The following is a 20,852-nucleotide window of genomic DNA, read 5'->3' on the forward strand; positions in this document are numbered from 1 at the left end:
TGTTAATTCTCTTAATAAAGTTGGGGTGATTACTAGCAGCGTTAATGTATTTGAGGTCCATGTTGGGTTTCATGTAGGGTTCATAGAATCCTGTGGCTAGGACGCAGGTTGTGTCTAAGTACTTAATAGAGGTGTGTTCCTTTTCAATAGAAATAGATAGTCCAAATCTTTTGAAGAATTTATGTATTTTTTATTGATAAGCTCTAGTTTTCTATTTGTGGGTTTCTTAATTATGAAGAGAGCATCATCCCTGTATAATTCGCCTTTGAGTTTCGGGAATTCGTCCTGTATGTATGATAGCAGATAGATGCCTACCAGGTCAGTTTCTTGTGCTAAATCTGGGGCTCCCATGGTAATATCAAAAGAGTTAGGGATATCTTTACGTACCCAGAGTTTGTTATCAAAGATAATAAGTGATTTCCTCGCTTCCAATATTATATTTATTTCCTTCCTGTTCAATAGCGTTTGATTTTTTGGTGTATATTAGGGCACTATTGAGGAGTAGTAGTCTACTATGTCTATCTGTATGAATTTGTAGTTGCTCTTGTTCTGTATGCTGGAGAACCAGTTGATGGCTTCATATGTGTTGGACCATAATTCCAGGGTTATTTTACTTTTAAGCTTAGGGATGTATTTATCGAGTATTAGTTTGCTTAATTTACATCATCTGATTTGTTAGGGCATATTAATCTTACTTTAGTATCGGTTAGGAAGTTAGATTTATGGTCTTTTATAGTGATGCAAGGTCTGGATGGCACGAAGGGTTCGGTTTTGTCTTCTAAGTTGTAGTCATTCATAATTTCCTTGGCTGCTAACTTCATAGATCTTAAGGTTCTATCTGGTGCTAATTTATATCTTTTAGTGATTTCCTTATGTAGCACTTGGTGGTATAAGTTGACTTCCAGGGTGTAAGAATTCCTAGTTTTGTCCGAGTGGACAATAATTCCGTTCTGTGATTTTAGCTTATATAGCAGGTCCTTTATGCATATATTTGTATATATGCATATATATATATATATGTATACATATTTATACACACACATATATATATATGCATATATATATATATATATATATATATATATATATATGCACACACACACACACATACACACACACACACAACACACACACACACACATATATATATATATATATATATATATATAAATAGAGTTTAACGCAGGTGTAATTCAAATTCTTTTACTTCCAACACATGTTTCAAAGATATCACTGATATTATTCCAAAGGAATAAAATGGTGTAAAACAATGTAATCTTCTCTTCAGAGAAGTGAAGAAACGAAACTTGTCAATAAGACATTTTAATAGAAAATGATGGATATGTATAGTGATTAACTGAACGCTATTAATATTGTTTCAAAAAGACGTTATATGATATAACGTCAGAGGTAGCCTACAGAAAGAGAAAGGATAAATAAATCCTCTAGTAAACGCGGTTATAGAGCGTGCATACTGATGTAAACATTGGTAGAAGCACACCTTTAGTTCATATAAGTGATAGCTATCATTATATATAATTTAAACATTGATTTTCTTCTTACATTTCACATTCACTAGATATATATTTTTCCTAGTCTATAAGGTTTTATTTAATATACATATAGACATATACTTCTCATTTATTTAGTTTTTCTTTACTTTATCCCTCCTCTTTCTATAGGCTACCTCTGACGTCATATCATATAACATTTTTTTTAAACAATATTTATAGCATTCAGTTAATCACTATACATATCCATCATATTCTGTTAAAATGTCTTTTTGACGAGTTTCATTTCTTCATTTCCCTGAAGACAAGATTACATTGCTTAACATCATTTTATTCCTTTGGAATAATACCAGTGATATCTTTGAAACATGTGTCAGAAGCAAAATAATTTGAATAACACCTGTGTTTAACTCCATTTATTTATTTATATATATTATACAAAATATTTCATGTAAACCCGGAGTTTCTACCTTTAAAAACAAGGAGTTATGCCCTTTTTACTTGTGTGATTTTTTGCTACCCTGGTAACTATTTATCTATTTTTCCGTGTTAATTGTTAACAAGGGAAAAATACACATGTCTTTATATATATATATATATATGAATATATAGATATATAAATGTATATGTATATGTGTGTATATATATATATATATATATATGTATGAAATAAAAAATAGGACAAGAACGCAAAACATCCGGACAACTAGGTGATACAAAAAGGGACAACAAAACATCCAGATAGATGATACAAAAAAACAGGGTGGATCATTTGAAGTTTTCTATCTTCAGTCAAGAACCAGATTATCCTCGCAATTTTGGCTGATTATTCTTGAGATTGCTCCAATCTGGCCAGCCCCAAGGAAAAACTAAGCTAAGAGCATTAGATTCCTTGGAAGAAAGCAGTGAATGTATACAAAAACAAACAATGCTACACAAATATAAATACAATAAAAATAATAACAGACATAACAACAGGTGTCTTTCGACTAAGGACGAATTGAATTAAGCTGGCGCATGTGGAAATGAAGCCTTACTGCAGAGATACAACAGTTTCACAAACACAGGGAAGTATATCGATGTTGCATGGACCACAGTCAGACCAAGAAAGAGAGAGCGCAGGCTGGCTGATCAGTGACATGGGAAGAGAAAAGAGAGTAGAAGCAGAGAGTTGGTGGTTTATCTCTTATTATAAAAGGCAGATTTTATCTGCCTCCCTTTGGGAGTTATACAAATCTACAATATAGGATTTCTTCAATTACAATTTACCTAGCAGTTTTAAGAGTACAATGCATCGCGTCATGCCAGGTCCAGTTTTTAAAATTTAAACTCCAATTAAGCAAAATTTACAGAAAACTCACATTCTGGTGTGTGTGTCAAATGCTTTTCTTAGTCTGGTTTACACCACACGCAAACGCACACACACAGTGGGCAACGAATAAAATGAAAGTAAATGTAATATTTGTTTCTGTCTATCACGCTGATAGATACATGAGTAAAATGTATGGGAAGCTAACAGATAACAGTGAGTGAAAATGTTCTTGGAAGAGAGTAAATTAGCGACAGTGATTTGAGGAAGACTAAACTGAAACTATGAAACAGTGTTTATGTATAAACAGACGACACTTATATAAACCTTTCGTTACCAAACCGCCCGAATTTACCTATTCATATTTAAATGAGAATATCAGAGTAAATCTCTTTAGTACATTCGTGAAAACACGTATTATACTTCGTAAACACTTCAAATACAGTTTTGTACAAAAATCGAAGTGTAATTTTAATTCCGTGAATTATGGGAGATTTTTTTCCGAAATTTGTTCCTATTGTGTTTTCAAAATTTGTAATTCTGACAAAAAATGGATACGAATTTCATTATATCAAGCAGCGAGTCAGAATTCGAAGGATTTTCTACTGAAGACCTTCATAAATCTAACTCTATGACTGAAAAAAAAAAAGCATCTTTATATAAGAGTGAAGTTGTGTGTCTGTCCCCTTCGATTTACATTCGTAATTACTCCCACATTTTGCGGTGCAGTTTAACCAAAAGCGGGTATCTTATAGTCGTGATTCATATCGAGCCCTTCTGGGTATTACCGCGCATCTACGATGAGTCTACGATTTAAAAAAAATTTACCATCATATTTTTCCATTTTAATGCATTTTTTTCGCTTTTATATAAGGGAAGTAACTCTCTAAAAATATCTACGATGTGTCAACGATTTAAAAAAAATTTACCTTAATTTTTTTTCAATTTTTAATGCATTTTTTTTGCTATTTTTTGGCTATAACTCTCTAAAAATGCTTATATAGTTATTTCCCTTACAAACCGAGCAACGCCGGGCAATACTGCTAGTTTATAAATAAAACGAAGGGAGGTAACTCTAGATTTAAATAGCTCAAACAACTTATTAATCAACCAACCAAGTAATTAAATAATTAACTAATTAATTAATTAATCAATCAATCAATCCGATCATTGATTCTATAATGGGGTTGCATATCATAGTCTATTATCATATACATATATAATACATATATATATATATATGCTTTTTACGTGCCACCCGCATATATATATATATATATATATATATATATATATATATATATATATATATATATATATGCGGGAGGCACGTAAAAAGCACCCACTACACTCACGGAGTGGTTGGCGTTAGGAAGGGCATCCAGCCGTAGAAACACTGCCAGATCAGACTGGGCCTGATGCAGCCTTCTGACTTCACAGACCCCAGTTGAACTGTCCAACCCATGCTAGCATGGAAAGCGGATGCTAAATGATGATGATGATGATGATGATATATATATATATATATATATATATATAGGCGCAGGAGTGGCTGTGTGGTAAGTAGCTTGCTAACCAACCACATGGTTCCGGGTTCAGTCCCACTGCGTGGCATCTTGGGCAAGTGTCTTCTGCTATAGCCCCGGGCCGACCAATGCCTTGTCAGTGGATTTGGTAAACGGAAACTGAAAGAAGCCTGTCGTATATATGTATATATATAGAAGTGTGTGTGTATATGTTTGTGTGTCTGTGTTTGTCCCCCTAGCATTGCTTGACAACCGATGCTGATGTGTTTACGTCCCCGTCACTTAGCGGTTCGGCAAAAGAGACCGATAGAATAAGTACTGAGCTTACAAAGAATAAGTCCCAGGGTCGATTTGCTCGACTAAAGGCGGTGCTCCAGCATGGCCGTAGTCAAATGACTGAAACAAGTAAAAGAGTAAAGAGTATATATATATATATGCAATAAAAGGTGGAATATAATTAATTTAATAAAATTAATCAATTTCACCTAGCAGATTTATCGGTATGGAAAAGACCATATTTGGTAAGGGTTATAATAATTAAAATTAAGGGTTAAATGCAACAAGTTGCTCAAAACCACATAGCGAAAATATTTTCTGCCGTTTTTGCCATATACAGCTTACAAATTATGTTTGTTTGTGGAGACTTTTTATTAGTAGAGGAAATAGTGATCAATTTTGACTGCTATTTCTAATATTTTCGGTATGTAGTTTTGAGCAACTTGTTGCATTTAACCCTTAATTTTGATTAATATATATATTATATATATATATATATATATATATATATATAATATATATATATATATACATGTATACATACATGTATTAATCTTCTGTTATATCTATTTCCTATCTGTATATTGGAAAACCAATCTAATGTACCTGTACATGTTAAAATGAAGAGAGAGGTCAAAGGAAAAGGTGAGTAAAGAAGGAAAGAAAGAGGAAGAGAAAATGAAAACAAGAAGAGCAAGTGAAAAAAGGAGTGTGAGTTGGTGGTCATGATATTATGAGAGGGGTGTGGGAGAGGAGTAGGGGAGGGGTAGGAAGAGATAAGAATGTAAGTAATGAATATGTGTGAGGTGGGGTGATATGTTAGAATGGCATTAAGGGATGAGTACATGTGTGTGTGTATGCATTATTATATAGGCCTGCGTACTTGTGTATTTAAATCCATATTTATTTTATTTTTATTTTATTTTATCTAGTTTCAGCTCACGAGCTGTGGCCATGCTTGGGCACCGCTATTATATATATATATATATACACACATATACACCTCATATACATATACATGAACAATAACAATAATAATAATAATAATAATAATAATAATAATAATATAATAATAATAATGATAATAATAATAATAATAATAATAATAATAATAATGATAATAATAATAATGATAATAATAATAATAATAATAATAATAACATCGAAAAATACCTTAGGAATGAGAACCCAGGTTCGAAATTTCCCCAAGACACCTGATGATGGCTGGAGGGTATATCAGCCGAAACATTGTGTTAATAACAAACAAGATGAGGACAAATATCCGTCGAATGTAAATAATGTACATATACACCTATATACATATATGCACATATCCATGCATACACATACATATATAAACATACATATACATATATATATGCACACACATGCATACCCATGAATACATGCATATATGCATACACATGCACACATACATGCACATGTGTAAACACATACATGCACATATATAAACATATACAAGTGCACATACATCTGCATACGTATGCATATGCATGCCCATATGTGTAGTATTAAATAATTAAAATAAGATTGGAGAGTTAAAAAATTAATGGAAAGTCAAATAGGGTTGTTGAGGATTACCTAAGTGGTGTTCAGGATATGTGCTGTGTGATTATTTAGGTTGCATTTAGAATTGCGGTAAAATTTGAAGGTATGTAAAAACTGGTGGTTGCATGCACCTAGGGCCTCATTATATTTATTTAGTAGTATTGAAGATTTGTGTTTTAATATGTGGAATGTCTCCTTTAAGCATAACCTACATGCTGAGTGTTGGCCTTGGTATGGAAGCCTTGAATCTATCATGGACAAGATGTAGGGAATATTTCTATTTTGAGATGATGTGTGTGACAGGTAAGTGTTGTGGATTTACTGCGTTTCTTGTATCTAAAAGAATTGAGATGCACAGCATATCGTTGTTTAAAATTTATAGTTGATCCCATATATATGGTTGTAGAATCGTGTAACGTGTTGAGGACGGTGTGTTTATAAATTACTTTAGACCTTCTGCAATGGATCTGTAGAGGGCAGATGGTTCCAGGATGGCAGTGACATGGTTGTGCATTGTGGGGATTATTCTCAGGAATGGCGGGGGTAATACTGTCAGAGGAGAGGTTAGAGATGGGGGTAGATTGGTCTCTGTTATTAACATTATTATAACTATTTCTAAAACTGTTGTTTATCCTATCTGTGGGAAGCACTCCGTCGGTTACGACGACGAGGGTTCCGGTTGATCCGAATCAACGGAACAGCCTGCTCGTGAAATTAACGTGTAAGTGGCTGAGCACTCCGCAGACACGTGTACCCTTAACGTAGTTCTCGGGGATATTCAGCGTGACACAGAGAGTGACAAGGCCGGTCCTTTGAAATACAGGTACAACAGAAACAGGAAGTAAGAGTGAGAGAAAGTTGTGGTGAAAGAGTTCAGCAGGGATCACCACCATCCCTGCCGGAGCCTCGTGGAGCTTTAGGTGTTTTCGCTCAATAAACACTCACAACACCCGGTCTGGGCATCGAAACCGCGATCCTACGACCGCGAGTCCGCTGCCCCAACCACTGGGCCATTGCGCCTCCACATCCTATCTGTAATAGTGGTGGAAGTTGTAGTAGTATTCTGGTTAGAGTTAGTGGGATTGGTAGGGTTTCTGTTGTTGTCTGAAGTATAGGGTTCGATATTGGAGCTATGTATATGTTCGGTGCTTGTGTATTCAGAGTTGTTACAATGTAGGTTTTGATAATAGAGAGATAGTTTTCGTTTATGATAGATCCAAAATTGAGTAGGATAGCTTCAAGGTAGATCTATTAAAGATAGAGTAATATTTATGTCAACGAGGAAAGTTGGAGTCCTGTATATTAAACAAGGATTTAGCTAAGTTTTTAATGTTCAGTGAGAAGTGGGGTGTATACCATAGAATAGAGCATCCACCACTTTTTTTGGTTGCTTAAAGGTAGTGCTATCTATAGGCGGCGAGCTGGCAGAAACGTTAGCACGCCGGGCGAAATGCGTAGCCGTATTTCGTCTGACGTTACGTTCAGAGTTCAAATTCTGCCGAGGTTGACTTTGCCTTTCATCCTTTTGGGGTTGATAAATTAAGTACCAGTTACGCATTGGGGTCGATGTAATCGACTTAATACCTATGTCTGTCCTTGTTTGTCCCCTCTGTCTTTAGCCCCCTGTGGGTAATAAAGAAATAGGTAGTGCTATCTATATTTTTAGAAATTAGAGTGGGGTAATATGTCTCATTATTGTTAGCTGCGTTAGCTTTTGACCTAGTGTTATATGAGTGCATGTGGGGTCTAAGTTGTCTTAATCTGGGTTCTCCCGGGGTTCTAGTATAGTGTATGTGTGATCTGTTGTGATTCTGATGGCTGGCATGTTATTGTGATATGATTTGAGATATATGTTGCTTGAGCCTAGTATTAGGGATGTATTTTATTTGTTGGGAGAAGCCGCAGGCAGAAAGTGCTTGGTTGTAATATGGGGTGTGGTTATTGATTATTTTATCAGTGGATGAGAGGTCAGACATACAAATTGAGATACCCTTAACTACAGGGGGTGGACAAAATAATGGAAATGCCTAGCATCATATCATAATTTTGAAATATCTATAAAACCATCAAAAGCTTGTTTATTCTTATGTTTTTTTATTTATTATTAGCGTTGCTTAATGTTTTGATAAAATTGATGTTTCTTTTCAGATATCATCAGAAAAAGGTAAATTTAAATTCATTAAAATGACAGATCTATCAGACTTTCAAAGAGGTCAAATTGTTGGTGCTAGCATAAAGAAAACAGCCAAAATGAAAGAAAACTCCGGAAGAAAACCAGAACTTTCAGATAGGGATCTTCAGTTTCTTACACGAGGTGTTAGAAAGGATCACAAAAGTACAGCTTCCAAAACTATTGCAGAAGTTAATGACCACCACAAGAACCCACTTTCCACAGAAACTGTTCACCGGGAGCTGCACAAAGCTGGATTTCATGGGAGGGTTACAATCAGAAAACCACTACTTTCAAAAACAAACGTTGCAAAGCGTTTAGAGTGGAATAAAAACCTACAAAATTGGTCTCTAGAGTAGTGGGAAAATGGTATTTTCTTTGATGAGTCATCCTTTACTTTATTTCCAACCAGCGGCCAAGTATACGTGTGGAGATAGCCAAAAGAAGCATCAGGCCAGAGTGCCTTCTTTCAACTGTTAAACATGGGGGAGAATCTGTGATGATCTGGGGGGGCTATATCTTGGAAATTCACTGGCCCAATGGTTTCCCATCATAGTAGAATTAATAGTCAAGACTATTCAAGAATTTTATCTGATCAAATTCATACTATGGTTGTGGAACTGTTTCTGGAGGGAAACACAATCTTTCAGGATGTTAATGCACTAATTCACACAGCTAAAGTTGTTACTGAATGGCACAAGGAACATTATAGTGAAGTTGAACATCTTATCTGGCTACCACAATCCCCAGATCTCAATATTATTGAACATTTATGGTGCATTTTAGAAAAACAAGTAAAGAGTCAATATCCTCCACCATCATCACTACAAGAACTGGAGACTGTTTTAGCTGAAGAATGGACAAAAATTTCTTTGGAAACAATTCAAGCTGTAATTACTGCCAAAGGTGGTCCTACTCCATATTAAAATAAATTTGTTTGAAATTTTAAAGGATTTCCATTATTTTATCCAACTCTTGTATATTATGCATGCATTTAGGTTTAAATACACAAGTATGTAGATCTCTATAATAATGCATACACACACACACACACATATATGTACATGTGTGCGTGCCTATATCTATATACACTTCTTTCTTTCTCTCTGATTCCTCTACCCACTCTATCACATTAGCTAGTAGAATAAACACATAAATCTATTTATAGAAACTGGACCATTCTTAGTATTCTTCTGTTTTGTGATTTACTACTCACTTTAGAAACCCCTCCTCCTTTTCTGTACCCATCCCTTAATGCCATTCTAATGTTACGGACCACCCGGTGCCGTCGCTCGGTCGATCAGCGAATCCTCGCCACGGAAACTCGGAGAGGAGAGGAGAGATACAATGACAACAGCAGCAGCACAGAGATACAGAGGCAACCGAGAGAGACACAAAACGGCAAGGCAACAACTGGCTTACATTTAACACTAGTTTATGACAATCAATTGTTACACATCAAATACATTTAAAGGAAACAACAAATCAATACATCATACGGGTATACCACAGATCAAAGCATTTAAACATGCAGGTAACAATATAACAGTCCGGAGACAACAGTTCTATTTCACATCACTTCAACAGATAACGTTCACAGTTCTTTAAAGACTTTTTCTATTTTCTTTTGTAACATGTATCAACACAATTCTGAACATAAATACCACAACTCGATAATCGACACATCGACAAGTCCTTGACTCAATTCACATTGTTCATTTCACTGTCTCATTTCTTTTCACTGTCTCTTTACATCGTGACACGTATCAATACATAATCAAATACCTTAATTCCTAATTGAATAGCCAGTGTCCCATATTGCACTTCATCTCTCTCTGTACCGCCAACTCCAGCTTGCCAAGCTCCTGAATCCCAAACGCTTGCTCCTAAGGTTCCAACTACTCGCTTTGACGACCAAAATCCGACTGTCCTCTTTGACGACCGAATACCAACTGTCTCTCTATCACTACCCCTCAATCTGTCTCTACTGCTCATACCCTCTCCATCTGCTCTCAGCCCTAACTGCCTATCTCTATCCTCAATCTGTCTCTTAGCCTTATACTCTCTCTATCCCGCCTGGTCCTAATGTCCCTATCTTTATCGGCGCTGCTGCTGTCATCCTCTCTATCTGCTCTCAGATTCCTTACTCTATCTCCCTCACGACTTTCCTCTTCCTCGGCCCTCACATCTCTCTAACCCCCAATCGACCGCACAAGGCCAAAAGGTCCCTCCAAAAAGCCATTACTCTTCCAGTAAACAAAGGGCTGTTGCTTTTCTTCCAGACGTGTCGGCGCCACTCCCAAAAGTGGGTCAAGAAATACTGCACTAGCCAAACCATAACACTAACATATCACCCCACCTCATACATATTCATTACTTACATTCTTATCTCTCCCTACCCCTCCCTCGTCCTCTCCCACACCCCTCTCATAATATCATGACCACCAACTCACACTCCTTTTTTCACTTTCTCTTCCTCTTCCTTTTCTCACTTTTTCATTTGACCTCTCTCTTCATTTTAATATACCCATCTCTTCTCCCATCTCTATCCACTTAATACTGCCACTACATTCTCAAAATTTAATTCACACCACAAGACCCCATTTGAATGAACAGCACATGGAATCTATATTTCCACGCTTTCCATTTGTGATGACAAAATATGAACTATTGGAATTTACATACCATGGACAGGAAGCATTTCTATCACTTCTATACACCACTTTCCTTGGTTCATGGAACTGCAACTATAACATCTTCATATATTTTTATTTTTATTCCTACATTCATTCTCCTATTTCCCTACACACTCCTTATTTGCTTCCTTTTCCAAAACAATTCCTCATATTGAACTCTAATATTTCCCTCTATTTAACCATCTCACATCATCTCTGGTGAAGGGATATCCCTAATAACCCAGAAACAGCTGTAAGACTAACTTTCTCTTTATAAATGTCCTGAAAATTCCTCACAGCCTTTTCTCGTTTTATTTAACATATACATGCTCATACAAGATCCACATTAGACTCCTCACTTGTATCATTATCGAACCAAGAGTTTAACTACGGTCCTTCCATAGCACATACATAGCGTTACCCGCCACCTTGGGTCTTCTGGATACCTCTCATACATATATATATATATATATATATACACTAGCAGTATAGCCCAGCTTTGCTTGGGATTAAGTTTGGATTATTAAGCTAATCAACCTCTTTATTTCAAACCAAACTAAGTAACATTGGCATTAAATTTGAGCGAAATCCGTTGAAATTGGTGAACTTTTGGTTGAAAATGAGTTGCAGACAATTTGATTGGGAAATCCCATAAGGAATCGGTTTATCGATTTTTTCTACTCAGCAATTGTTTCTTTTTTTTTCGTTTTTGGAGAACTTAAAGCATTCAAAGATCCCATGAGTTGTAAGTAATGCTGGCATCAAGTTTGAACAAAATACATCAAAATTGGTAAAAGTTATGGTTGAAAATGGGGTGTAGCCAATTTTATTGGGAAATCCTATAAGGAATCAGTTTATCAATTTTTCTTTTATCCTGATTAAATGGAAAACCCCATAAGGAATCAGTTTATTGATTTTTCACCCCAAATAGGACTTAACTGAACACAACATTGCTGATTCAAAAACATCTATATTTATACTTTAAAGTTGGTTTTCATACCCAACCCAGTTCTGCAGAATCAGTGTCGTGATGGGAGCACATGGGTTGGGAGTTTGATCGGCAGAGGTGATCAGGTTGCATATGCCAACCCTTTTGAAAACACCACCCCCATCATGTAACCCCCCCTTTGCCCATGGGTTGGGAACCCTTCCAGCAAGGAAAATAGAACACCCAAAAGGGCCCCCGATCCTCTATGTGAGAAGCGGTTATGTTCAGATCACAACTAAGTATATATATATGGGCAACACACACACATACACACAAACATATATGTACATACACCTATTGCATACATGTTTTTTGTACGCCCTTGCCCCTGTCCCACCACCACCCCCTACCCAAGTAATACCATCAATTGAAGCAAATTTGGCACTCAGACGTAAGTTTTGTAAGAGGAATAGAGAGGGCTACCTTCCCCCACAGAGATGTGAGAGTCAGATCTCTCCTTTCGAAAACACAAACAGTTTTGAAACATTTTTTACAAAATAATAGCTGATCATTTGTGAAGGAGCATGTCTACAGTCAACACTTGGGGTTCTTGTTCTGGTAACTTCTGCTCTCTCCCATATTCATGCACGACCAGCTATTTGTCACTATGAGTAGAGCAATGGATTCAGCTAATTTGGAAATAAGTTGTGGAGAAACGGAGAATATTGCTTATAATGTGTGTGTGTATATATATATATATATATATATATATATATAATATTATTGGTGAATTGAAGAAATGGAGCTGAACGAAGATTGAACAGAAATCGTTTTATTTCATTCTACACGTGTTTCGAAAGGCACAATTTACCAAAATCCGATTGAATAATGAGACCATATTGTGTCTTTCTCTTCTGTTCAATCTTCGTTCAGCTCCATTTCTTCAATTCACCAATAATATTAAAATTCAATTATCCGCACAACGCACGGTTGCAACACCATATGGTTGTACCTCCAACCGTGCTGTCTTCTGCTGTGATTTTTGCTACCAAGGTATCGGTTAAACTTTTGATTAATCTGCTACAAGATTATTCATCTTTCTATTTCACATAATATATATATATATATATATATACGGGCAACACACACACACATTGCATACATGTGTTTTATACGCATACATGTTCGTGTGTATGTATGTGTGTATGACTGAAGCCATTCACACATACATACATAACAACTGTCTGTCTGTTTTTGCCTGTCAATCACTCACTAAAAAGATGAAATTTAAAAAATTTCTCTCTCTCTCTCTCTCTTTCTCCCTCTCTTTACACCATCGCCAAAAGGGGACTTAACTCATATTTACAAATGATGGTGTATTTCTCCAATTTGAAAATTGTTAGAAGTTATGGTTCAAAATTATTTTTACCACTATTCGCTGGTGCGTTGGGGAAAATTAATTTGATGAAAATACAGCTAGGATCGTGACAAATGTCCTCCTAAAATTTGAGTAACATGCGTGCTAATTTGTGGATGTGCATAGACTACATTCACGTACACACACACACACATCCTGCTTTTTATATATACAGATATATATATATATCAATTGCTGTTAGGGTCACAGTATTTTGTTTTGCAACCATAGTATACTACCAAGTATATTACAGTTTTATAAGTTAATACTGGTCCTATTTTGTGTTAGCAGTGCATTGTTTTATTTAAGTATAACTCTACAGATTTTCTATAGTGCAAGTACTGAAATGTAATAACTTTCAGTGCTGGCTCAAAATTCTATAAAAAATCTGTAGAGATAAACTTAAAATATGTATGTATATATGGAAGTATGGATGGATGCATGCATGTATATAGGCACAGGTGTAGCAGTATGGAGGAGCAGACACGGCTACTTGGAGGTGCTGGCATGGCTGTTGTGGTAAGACGTTTGCTTTCCAAACACATGGTTCCTGGTTCACACACACATCTCAAAAATGGGACAGTCACATAGGGCAATTCAGAGCATCCAAACAAATCGCCAATTTCTCTTCAAAAAGTAATGATGATAACATTGCAGAATCTTGCTTACCCATTTATTTATTAGGGACTTCCTTTCTTCAAATAACTAAAAAAAAAAAGTTTAAAAATATTCAAATCACACATGAATTTTTAATATACATGATCAACAAAATATAATTTATCTAAAGAATACAAAAAACTACAATTCTGTAATTCATAACAAAATACATTAAATGAAAGAAGTAATGTGCCAGTGATACAATAAAAGGCATCCAGTTCATGCTGTTAGGAGGTTGATGATAGCAAGGGCTACCAGCTGTAAAAACTATGTAAAAATAAAGAATGAACAGAGCAGAAGTGGACTTTACAAGTCCTGTACAAACAACCTAAAAAATGCAAACAATGATAATAGAGAAGGAAAAGTATATGTTAAGTTCTAAGAGATATTGCAAGTCAATAAAAAAAGCTAGATGAGTTAATAAGATGACAGAATCTTAAACACTGTATTGTATGCTTCACTCATGACTCAGTCTCCTTAGATATGCTGCAGAACACATACCATGCAACAAAGATTGTTTTTAAGCTACAGTTCCAGGGATCATAGACTTATGAGTATAAATGTTCCAGCTAAGACCATTCTACTTTTTAGAGTTTATTTTAGGATTTATATCATTAACTTTCAGAACATGAGATTAAAATAGAACAAAATTACAGATGTTGTAGTCTCTCAGCAATTCAGGAAGGCCATATCTTTATATATAAAAGTGAGGTTGTGTGCTGTCTGTCTCCTACAATTTAGATTCTAACTACTCCCACATTTTGCGGTGCGGTTTAACCATAGTCGTGATTCATGTTGTAGTCTCTCAGCAATTCAGGAAGGCCATATCTTTATATATAAAAGTGAGGTTGTGTGCTGTCTGTCTCCTACAATTTAGATTCCTAACTACTCCCACATTTTGCGGTGCAGTTTAACCATAGTCGTGATTCATGTTGTAGTCTCTCAGCAATTCAGGAAGGCCATAGCTTTATATATAAAAGTGAGGTTGTGTGCTGTCTGTCTCCTACGATTTAGATTCCTAACTACTCCCACATTTTGCGGTGCAGTTTAACCAAAACCGGGTATCTTATAGTCGTGATTCATATCGAGCCCTTCTGGGTATTAGCGCGCGTCTACGATGAGTCTACGATTTAAAAAAAAATTACCATCAATTTTTCACATTTTTTAATGCATTTTTGGCATATATAAGGGAAGTAACTCTCTAAAAATTCATTATTAAATCTCAGAACGTAAAAAGCTACAGTAACACCCCCCCCTTTGTGGTTAGCCATATTGAGATCTTTACATCTCTAAAAATGCTTATATAGTTATTTCCCTTACAAACCCGAGCAACACCGGGCGATACTGCTAGTTGTAATATAATTTTTTAGTGCTACTTATTCTAGCAATGGCTGTCTGATCAATCAACCACATATAAAATCTCCTCTAATATTATCTAATTATATATGTCATTATATTACAATATAACTTGGAATTAGAATAATATAACCTCTCCACCTTTCTTTTATGAAAGAAGGTGCATGCACAAAATATTTCTTTTTTCCTTTGACTTTAACTGTTTTGCTGAACTACATTTAGTGTGCATAAAGTAAATACAAGAGCTGTTTCAAAGTGTAATATCTTTCATGCATTTTAAAGAATATAATAAATCTGCTTGAAGTCACAAAAACCCCTTCTAGTGCTTTAATGGAAATTTAGATGAAAGCTACCAGGTCTGGGAAAACAATATGACTTTTATTCACAGGAGTCACAGAAAAAATGAGGTGATTCAAGTTGCAACATATCTTCACATTGCTGGGATTTAACTATTTTGAATTTGTAAACCCAGATGATAATGACAAAATTACCACCATTTAAATGAAGTTCAGAGAGTACTCATTATTAAATCTCAGAGCGAGATGTAAATAGTAACTGCTCAACAAGGTAAAGTATAAAAGCCATCTCAATATGGCTAACCACAAAGTGGGGGTGTTACTGTAGCTTTTAGCCCCAGGAGATCGACATCTCCAGCTGGCTTTAGACACACTTTCTGTGCCCTTCAGGTATTTGCAAAGGGAAGCCATCCCTTCTTCGTAAGCCTTAGTGATACGCACCGGACCGCGGTTTCGAGATTATTGTCTCTTATCAACGGGCGGTAACCACCAGGTCACGATGAAAGGCAAGGCTTGCTTTGCAAATATACTGAGATTTAATAATGCTTACAGTCAGTTTTTCAAAATCAGTGGCAGACGTCACTAGAAAAACTCTTATGTATTTGCAAAGCAAGCCTTGCCTTTCATCGTGACCTGGTGGTTACCGCCCGTTGATAAGAGACAATAATCTCGAAACCGCGGTCCGGTGATATCACTAAGGCTTACGAAGAAGGGATGGCTTCCCTTTGCAATACCTGAAGGGCACAGAAAGTGTGTCTAAAGCCAGCTGGAGACGTCGATCTCCTGGGGCTAAAAGCTACAGTAACACCCCCACTTTGTGGTTAGCCATATTGAGATGGCTTTTATACTTTACGTTCTGAGAGTACTGTTGCCCTAAAAAGAAACATTACATATAGCCACTATCAAGGAGAAATTAGTAGAAATTTCACTTATTTCTGACATTAAGTTGAAAGCTAAATACTATGAATTTGGAAATTTACAGGACTGTTTAATCAGAGATAGAATCATATGTGAATACAAAACAAAGATATTTGAGAGCTACTGCTTCAGGACACAAAATTACCATTTGAAAACTATTGGTAAAGTATCTGAGTAGCCCATCATTGCTGGGCAATTTTCACAAGAGAATGCCTTTATGTAAATTTTTTTATTCCATGTTAGACCATGTCTTTCCCAATGGATAGGCCCCTTGATCAGGACAGATTTGCACAATTTTTCACCAAAAATTCAACTGAGGGCTTTTCCTTTTTAAATTATTTAAATGCTTGTCCAACTGTCTCACATGACTTTATTCATTAATATTTTTCTACAATTTTTCTGGAACAAATAAATAAATGGATTCAGTGTGAAAAATTACATCACTCTACCAAATTTGAAAATTTTCACTTGATTTCAAAATTTCAAAACCTGTGATAGCAACAGAAACGGCTCAAAAAAGGTCGATAGACAGACAAGACACAACATGCACACACATATACAAACAAATACCCATGTTATATAGTAGGCATCTATGTGTGTTTCTTTGTGAGGGACAGTAGAAACACTGCATGTGACCAACTGTCGTCAACTTACTAGCCCCAACTCTCTCCTTAAAGCAACATATTCCTTACACCCACCTTCCCTTCTTTTCCTCAGCATTTTAAAAGTTATTTTTTCAAACAACATAACAAACCAACAGAGAAATGAGACAGGCACCATAAAGAACATTTCCCTTCATCAGTTGTCCCGTTAAATCTACTCTGCGTTTCTATCTATCTCCCTCCCTTGTTCTTCTTCCTTTGTTTTTCTCTCCAACCCTTTCCCTATTCCCCTCCACTCCCATTCATTGTTCCCTCTCTCTTTCTTGTTGAGTCTCTTGTTGGTGACACATAACGAAAGGCGATCTATCTTTCCTTCTTCTACTTCCTTCCTAAAGAGAAGAGGTGCTTTTACCTGTCTCTTCTCAGAGCTCATCGTTCTAATGTTCATAATCTTTACATCGTTTTGGCTTAAGAGCCCTCAGCGTTTGTTTCTAGTGTCTTGATTTTGTTACCAATGTCACCCACTGCAAAAAATCCCAAATTTTATTTGCTTTGCGGGAAGGACTGTTTTAACGAAGTCACATCTTGTCCTTACCTTCGAAATGAGGAGTAGATGAAACAGGCGACAACTGATGAAGGGGAATGTTCTTTATGTTGCCTGTCTTGTTTCTCTTTTATCGTTGTTCGAAAAAACATTCATTTTCTATGTTTTTGTTTTTATGGTTTTTGTTTCTCATTCCTTCCTCTCTCTGTGTCTGAAATCACCCCACCCTCTTACAATGACCATAATGCTTATACTCACAATGGATGAACTTGCTTCCTCTCTGTCTGAAATCACCCCCACCTACCCCCTTACAGTGACCATAATGGTTATACTCACAATGTTGCTAACACCTAATCCTACCTCTTGTAGGAGCTACGATCTTAATCCTAACACACTTGAATGTTTGAGTGATGTCAGGACATAAAATCGAACACGACAACCTCCCACTTTTCAGGCACAGAATAACATTTCTCTTCTCCAAGCCTCATCCCACATTCCTTTCCCAGTTTTTAGAGTTGGCACAGTCAGTGTAGGCACACTGACATGTAGGTCTAGTGAGATTGTAGAAATGCTGAAAGGAGACGTGTCAGTGTATGCTGCATACAAGAGGTAAGATGGAGAGGAGCTTCAGTTAGGGTCCTCACAGGCAAGGCAGATAGGTACAAAATCTTCAGGCAAGGTAACACAGATGTAGTGGAGGGTGTAGGCATACTCCTTGTGGAGAAATGGGTAGATAAAGTCATAGACATTGTTAGGGTATGTGATAGAGTGCTTAAACTTAGTCTAGTCCTGCAGAATAGCACAGCTACAATTATCTCTGCCTACGCCCCACAAGTGGGCCTACCAAATGATTGGAAGGACCATTTTTATGATACCCTTCTACAGGCTACCTCAAAGATGAGTGGCAATGACCTCATCTTTGCGGCTGGAGATTTTAATGGGCATGTTGAGCGGCAATCTGGTATCTTCATTGGTGTACACGAGGACCATGGTATTAGTTCCTAAAACGATGAGGGAACTAGGCTCCTAGAGTTCTGTGATGCATGTAACCTTTTAACCTGCAACACTAACTTCAGGAAACCAGACAGCCACCTGAAAACCTATCAATCAAGTGACTCTGCTTGCCAGATTGATTTAATCCTCACCATACAGTGGGACGCAGGGTTGCTCTTAAACACTAAGACCCTTTCAGGTGAAAAATGTACCCTTCAGCATAGGCTAGTCATTAGTGACTTTAGGCTCGAGGCCAGAAGGATACCAAGTAGCAGACCAATCCAATAAAGAAGGATTTGGAAGCTAATGAACCCTTCACATGGTCAGAGATTTAGGGACATCTTCATCAAGAAATTTGATGAGAGGGAGGAGGAGCTACAGACATCGGACATAGAAGGTAGCTGGAAATTCCTACTGGACAGCTTGCTGAGTGCCATAGACCAAGTCTGCAGATGTTGCAAAGTCCCTTCCAGACCTAGAGTTATGTGGTGGTGGAATAGTATGGTAGACAAAGCCGTTAGAGCAAAGAAACAGACCTGGAAAGCCTGGAAGGGTGGGGGTAGCAGGGAACTGTATCAGGTAGCCAAAAGGGAGGCTGGGCGGCAAGTATACCATAGTCATGGGTGAAGCAGAAAAGAAGAAGTTTGCCGATGTCCAGCGACGTGAGGACCAAAGAACTGAGGTATTTCAGATTGCAAGACAGTGTGTGAGAGAAAATTGTGATGTCACAGGAGAGAAATGTGTCCACATGGATGATGGTGTACTAGCTGTTAATGATTTGGAAATGAAAGAGGCTTAGAGAAGCCACTATGAAAGACTGCTAAATGTGGAGATTGAACGAGAAGAGGAGAGCCTGCCAAATGTTGACCCTGTAGAAGGACCGGTTATCCGTATAGATAGCTCCCTAGTAGTTAAGGCAATAAAGGGTATGAAGCCAGGCAAAGCCCCCGGCCCATCAGGAATCACTGCTGAGATGCTTTAAACATCTGGTTGTGTGGGCTATGGCCTAGTCACCCGCATTGTAAACTAGGTAGTTCATGATGGAGTCATACCCAATGACTGGCGTAGCAGCACCATAGTCAACTGCTACAAGGGTAAAGGTGATGCTCTAGATAGAAATAACTACAGGGGTATCAAACTACTGGATCAGGTGATGAAGGTCACGGAGAGGGTGATAGCCCATCTCATCAGGGAGAGAGTCTGCTTAGGTGAGATGCAGTTCGGTTTTGTGCAGGGTAGAAGCACCACTGATGCCATATTCCTGGTACAGCAACTGCAGGAGAAATACCTAGCCAAAGATAAACCCCTATACTTAGCTTTTGTGGACTTGAAGAAAGCCTTTGACAGGGTCCCCCGATCCCTTATCTGGTGAGCGATGTGGAAACTGGGAATTGATGAATGATTAATAAGGGCTGTACAGGCCCTATACAGAGAGGCCATTAGTAAGGTTAGGATTGGCAATTAATGAAGAATTCCGGGTAGAAGTAGGGGCCCACCAAGGATCAGCCCTCAGTCCCCTTTTATTCATCATAGACCTCCAGGCAATAAGAAAGGAATTCAAGATGGGTTGCCCTTGGGAACTCCTCTATGCCAATGACCTGGCCCTCATAGCAGAATCACTACCAGAACTAGAGAAGAAATTTCGGGTGTGGAAGCAAGGTTTAGAATCAAAAGGCCTTAGAAGACCAAAGTTCTAGTAAGTAGGAAGGCGAACACATCACACACCCCATCATGTAGGTGGCCCTGCTCAATGTGTAGAAAAGGTGTAGGTAGAAATTCCATAAGATGTAGCCAGCGTAAGCTATGGAAACATAAGAAGTGCAGGAACATCAAAGGAAGACTAACCAAGAAGATAGCTTTCGTGTGCAGCAGATGCACAGGGGCTGTAAACACCGCAGATGCTCAGAAAACAGATTCTATCACACTCCAGGGAGAGAAACTAGAAGTAGTTGATAGCTTCTGCTACCTAGGTGACCAAGTTAGTAGTGGAGGTGGATGCTCAGTGAGTGTTACCACTAGAATAAGAATAGCCTGGGCAAAGTTTAGAAAGCTTCTTCCCCTACTGGCGACAAAGGGTCTCTTGCTCAGAGTGAAAGGTAGATTGT

The 20,852-nt window shown here is 37.2% G+C and overlaps 1 protein-coding gene across 2 annotated transcripts in view; it reads right to left on the reverse strand.

The window, feature by feature from the left end:
- LOC115209803 (F-box only protein 16-like) overlaps positions 1-20,852 on the reverse strand; it is a 77,617-nt gene that overhangs the window by 54,866 nt on the left and 1,899 nt on the right. For both annotated transcript variants that reach the window (XM_029778354.2, XM_029778353.2), the window contains exon 2: positions 14,051-14,086. In XM_029778354.2, coding sequence (XP_029634214.1) covers positions 14,051-14,086 — 36 coding nt within the window. The remainder of the gene's footprint in view (positions 1-14,050; positions 14,087-20,852) is intronic.

Source organism: Octopus sinensis, linkage group LG3 (genome assembly GCF_006345805.1).
Source record: "Octopus sinensis linkage group LG3, ASM634580v1, whole genome shotgun sequence".
Lineage (NCBI taxonomy): Eukaryota > Metazoa > Mollusca > Cephalopoda > Octopoda > Octopodidae > Octopus > Octopus sinensis.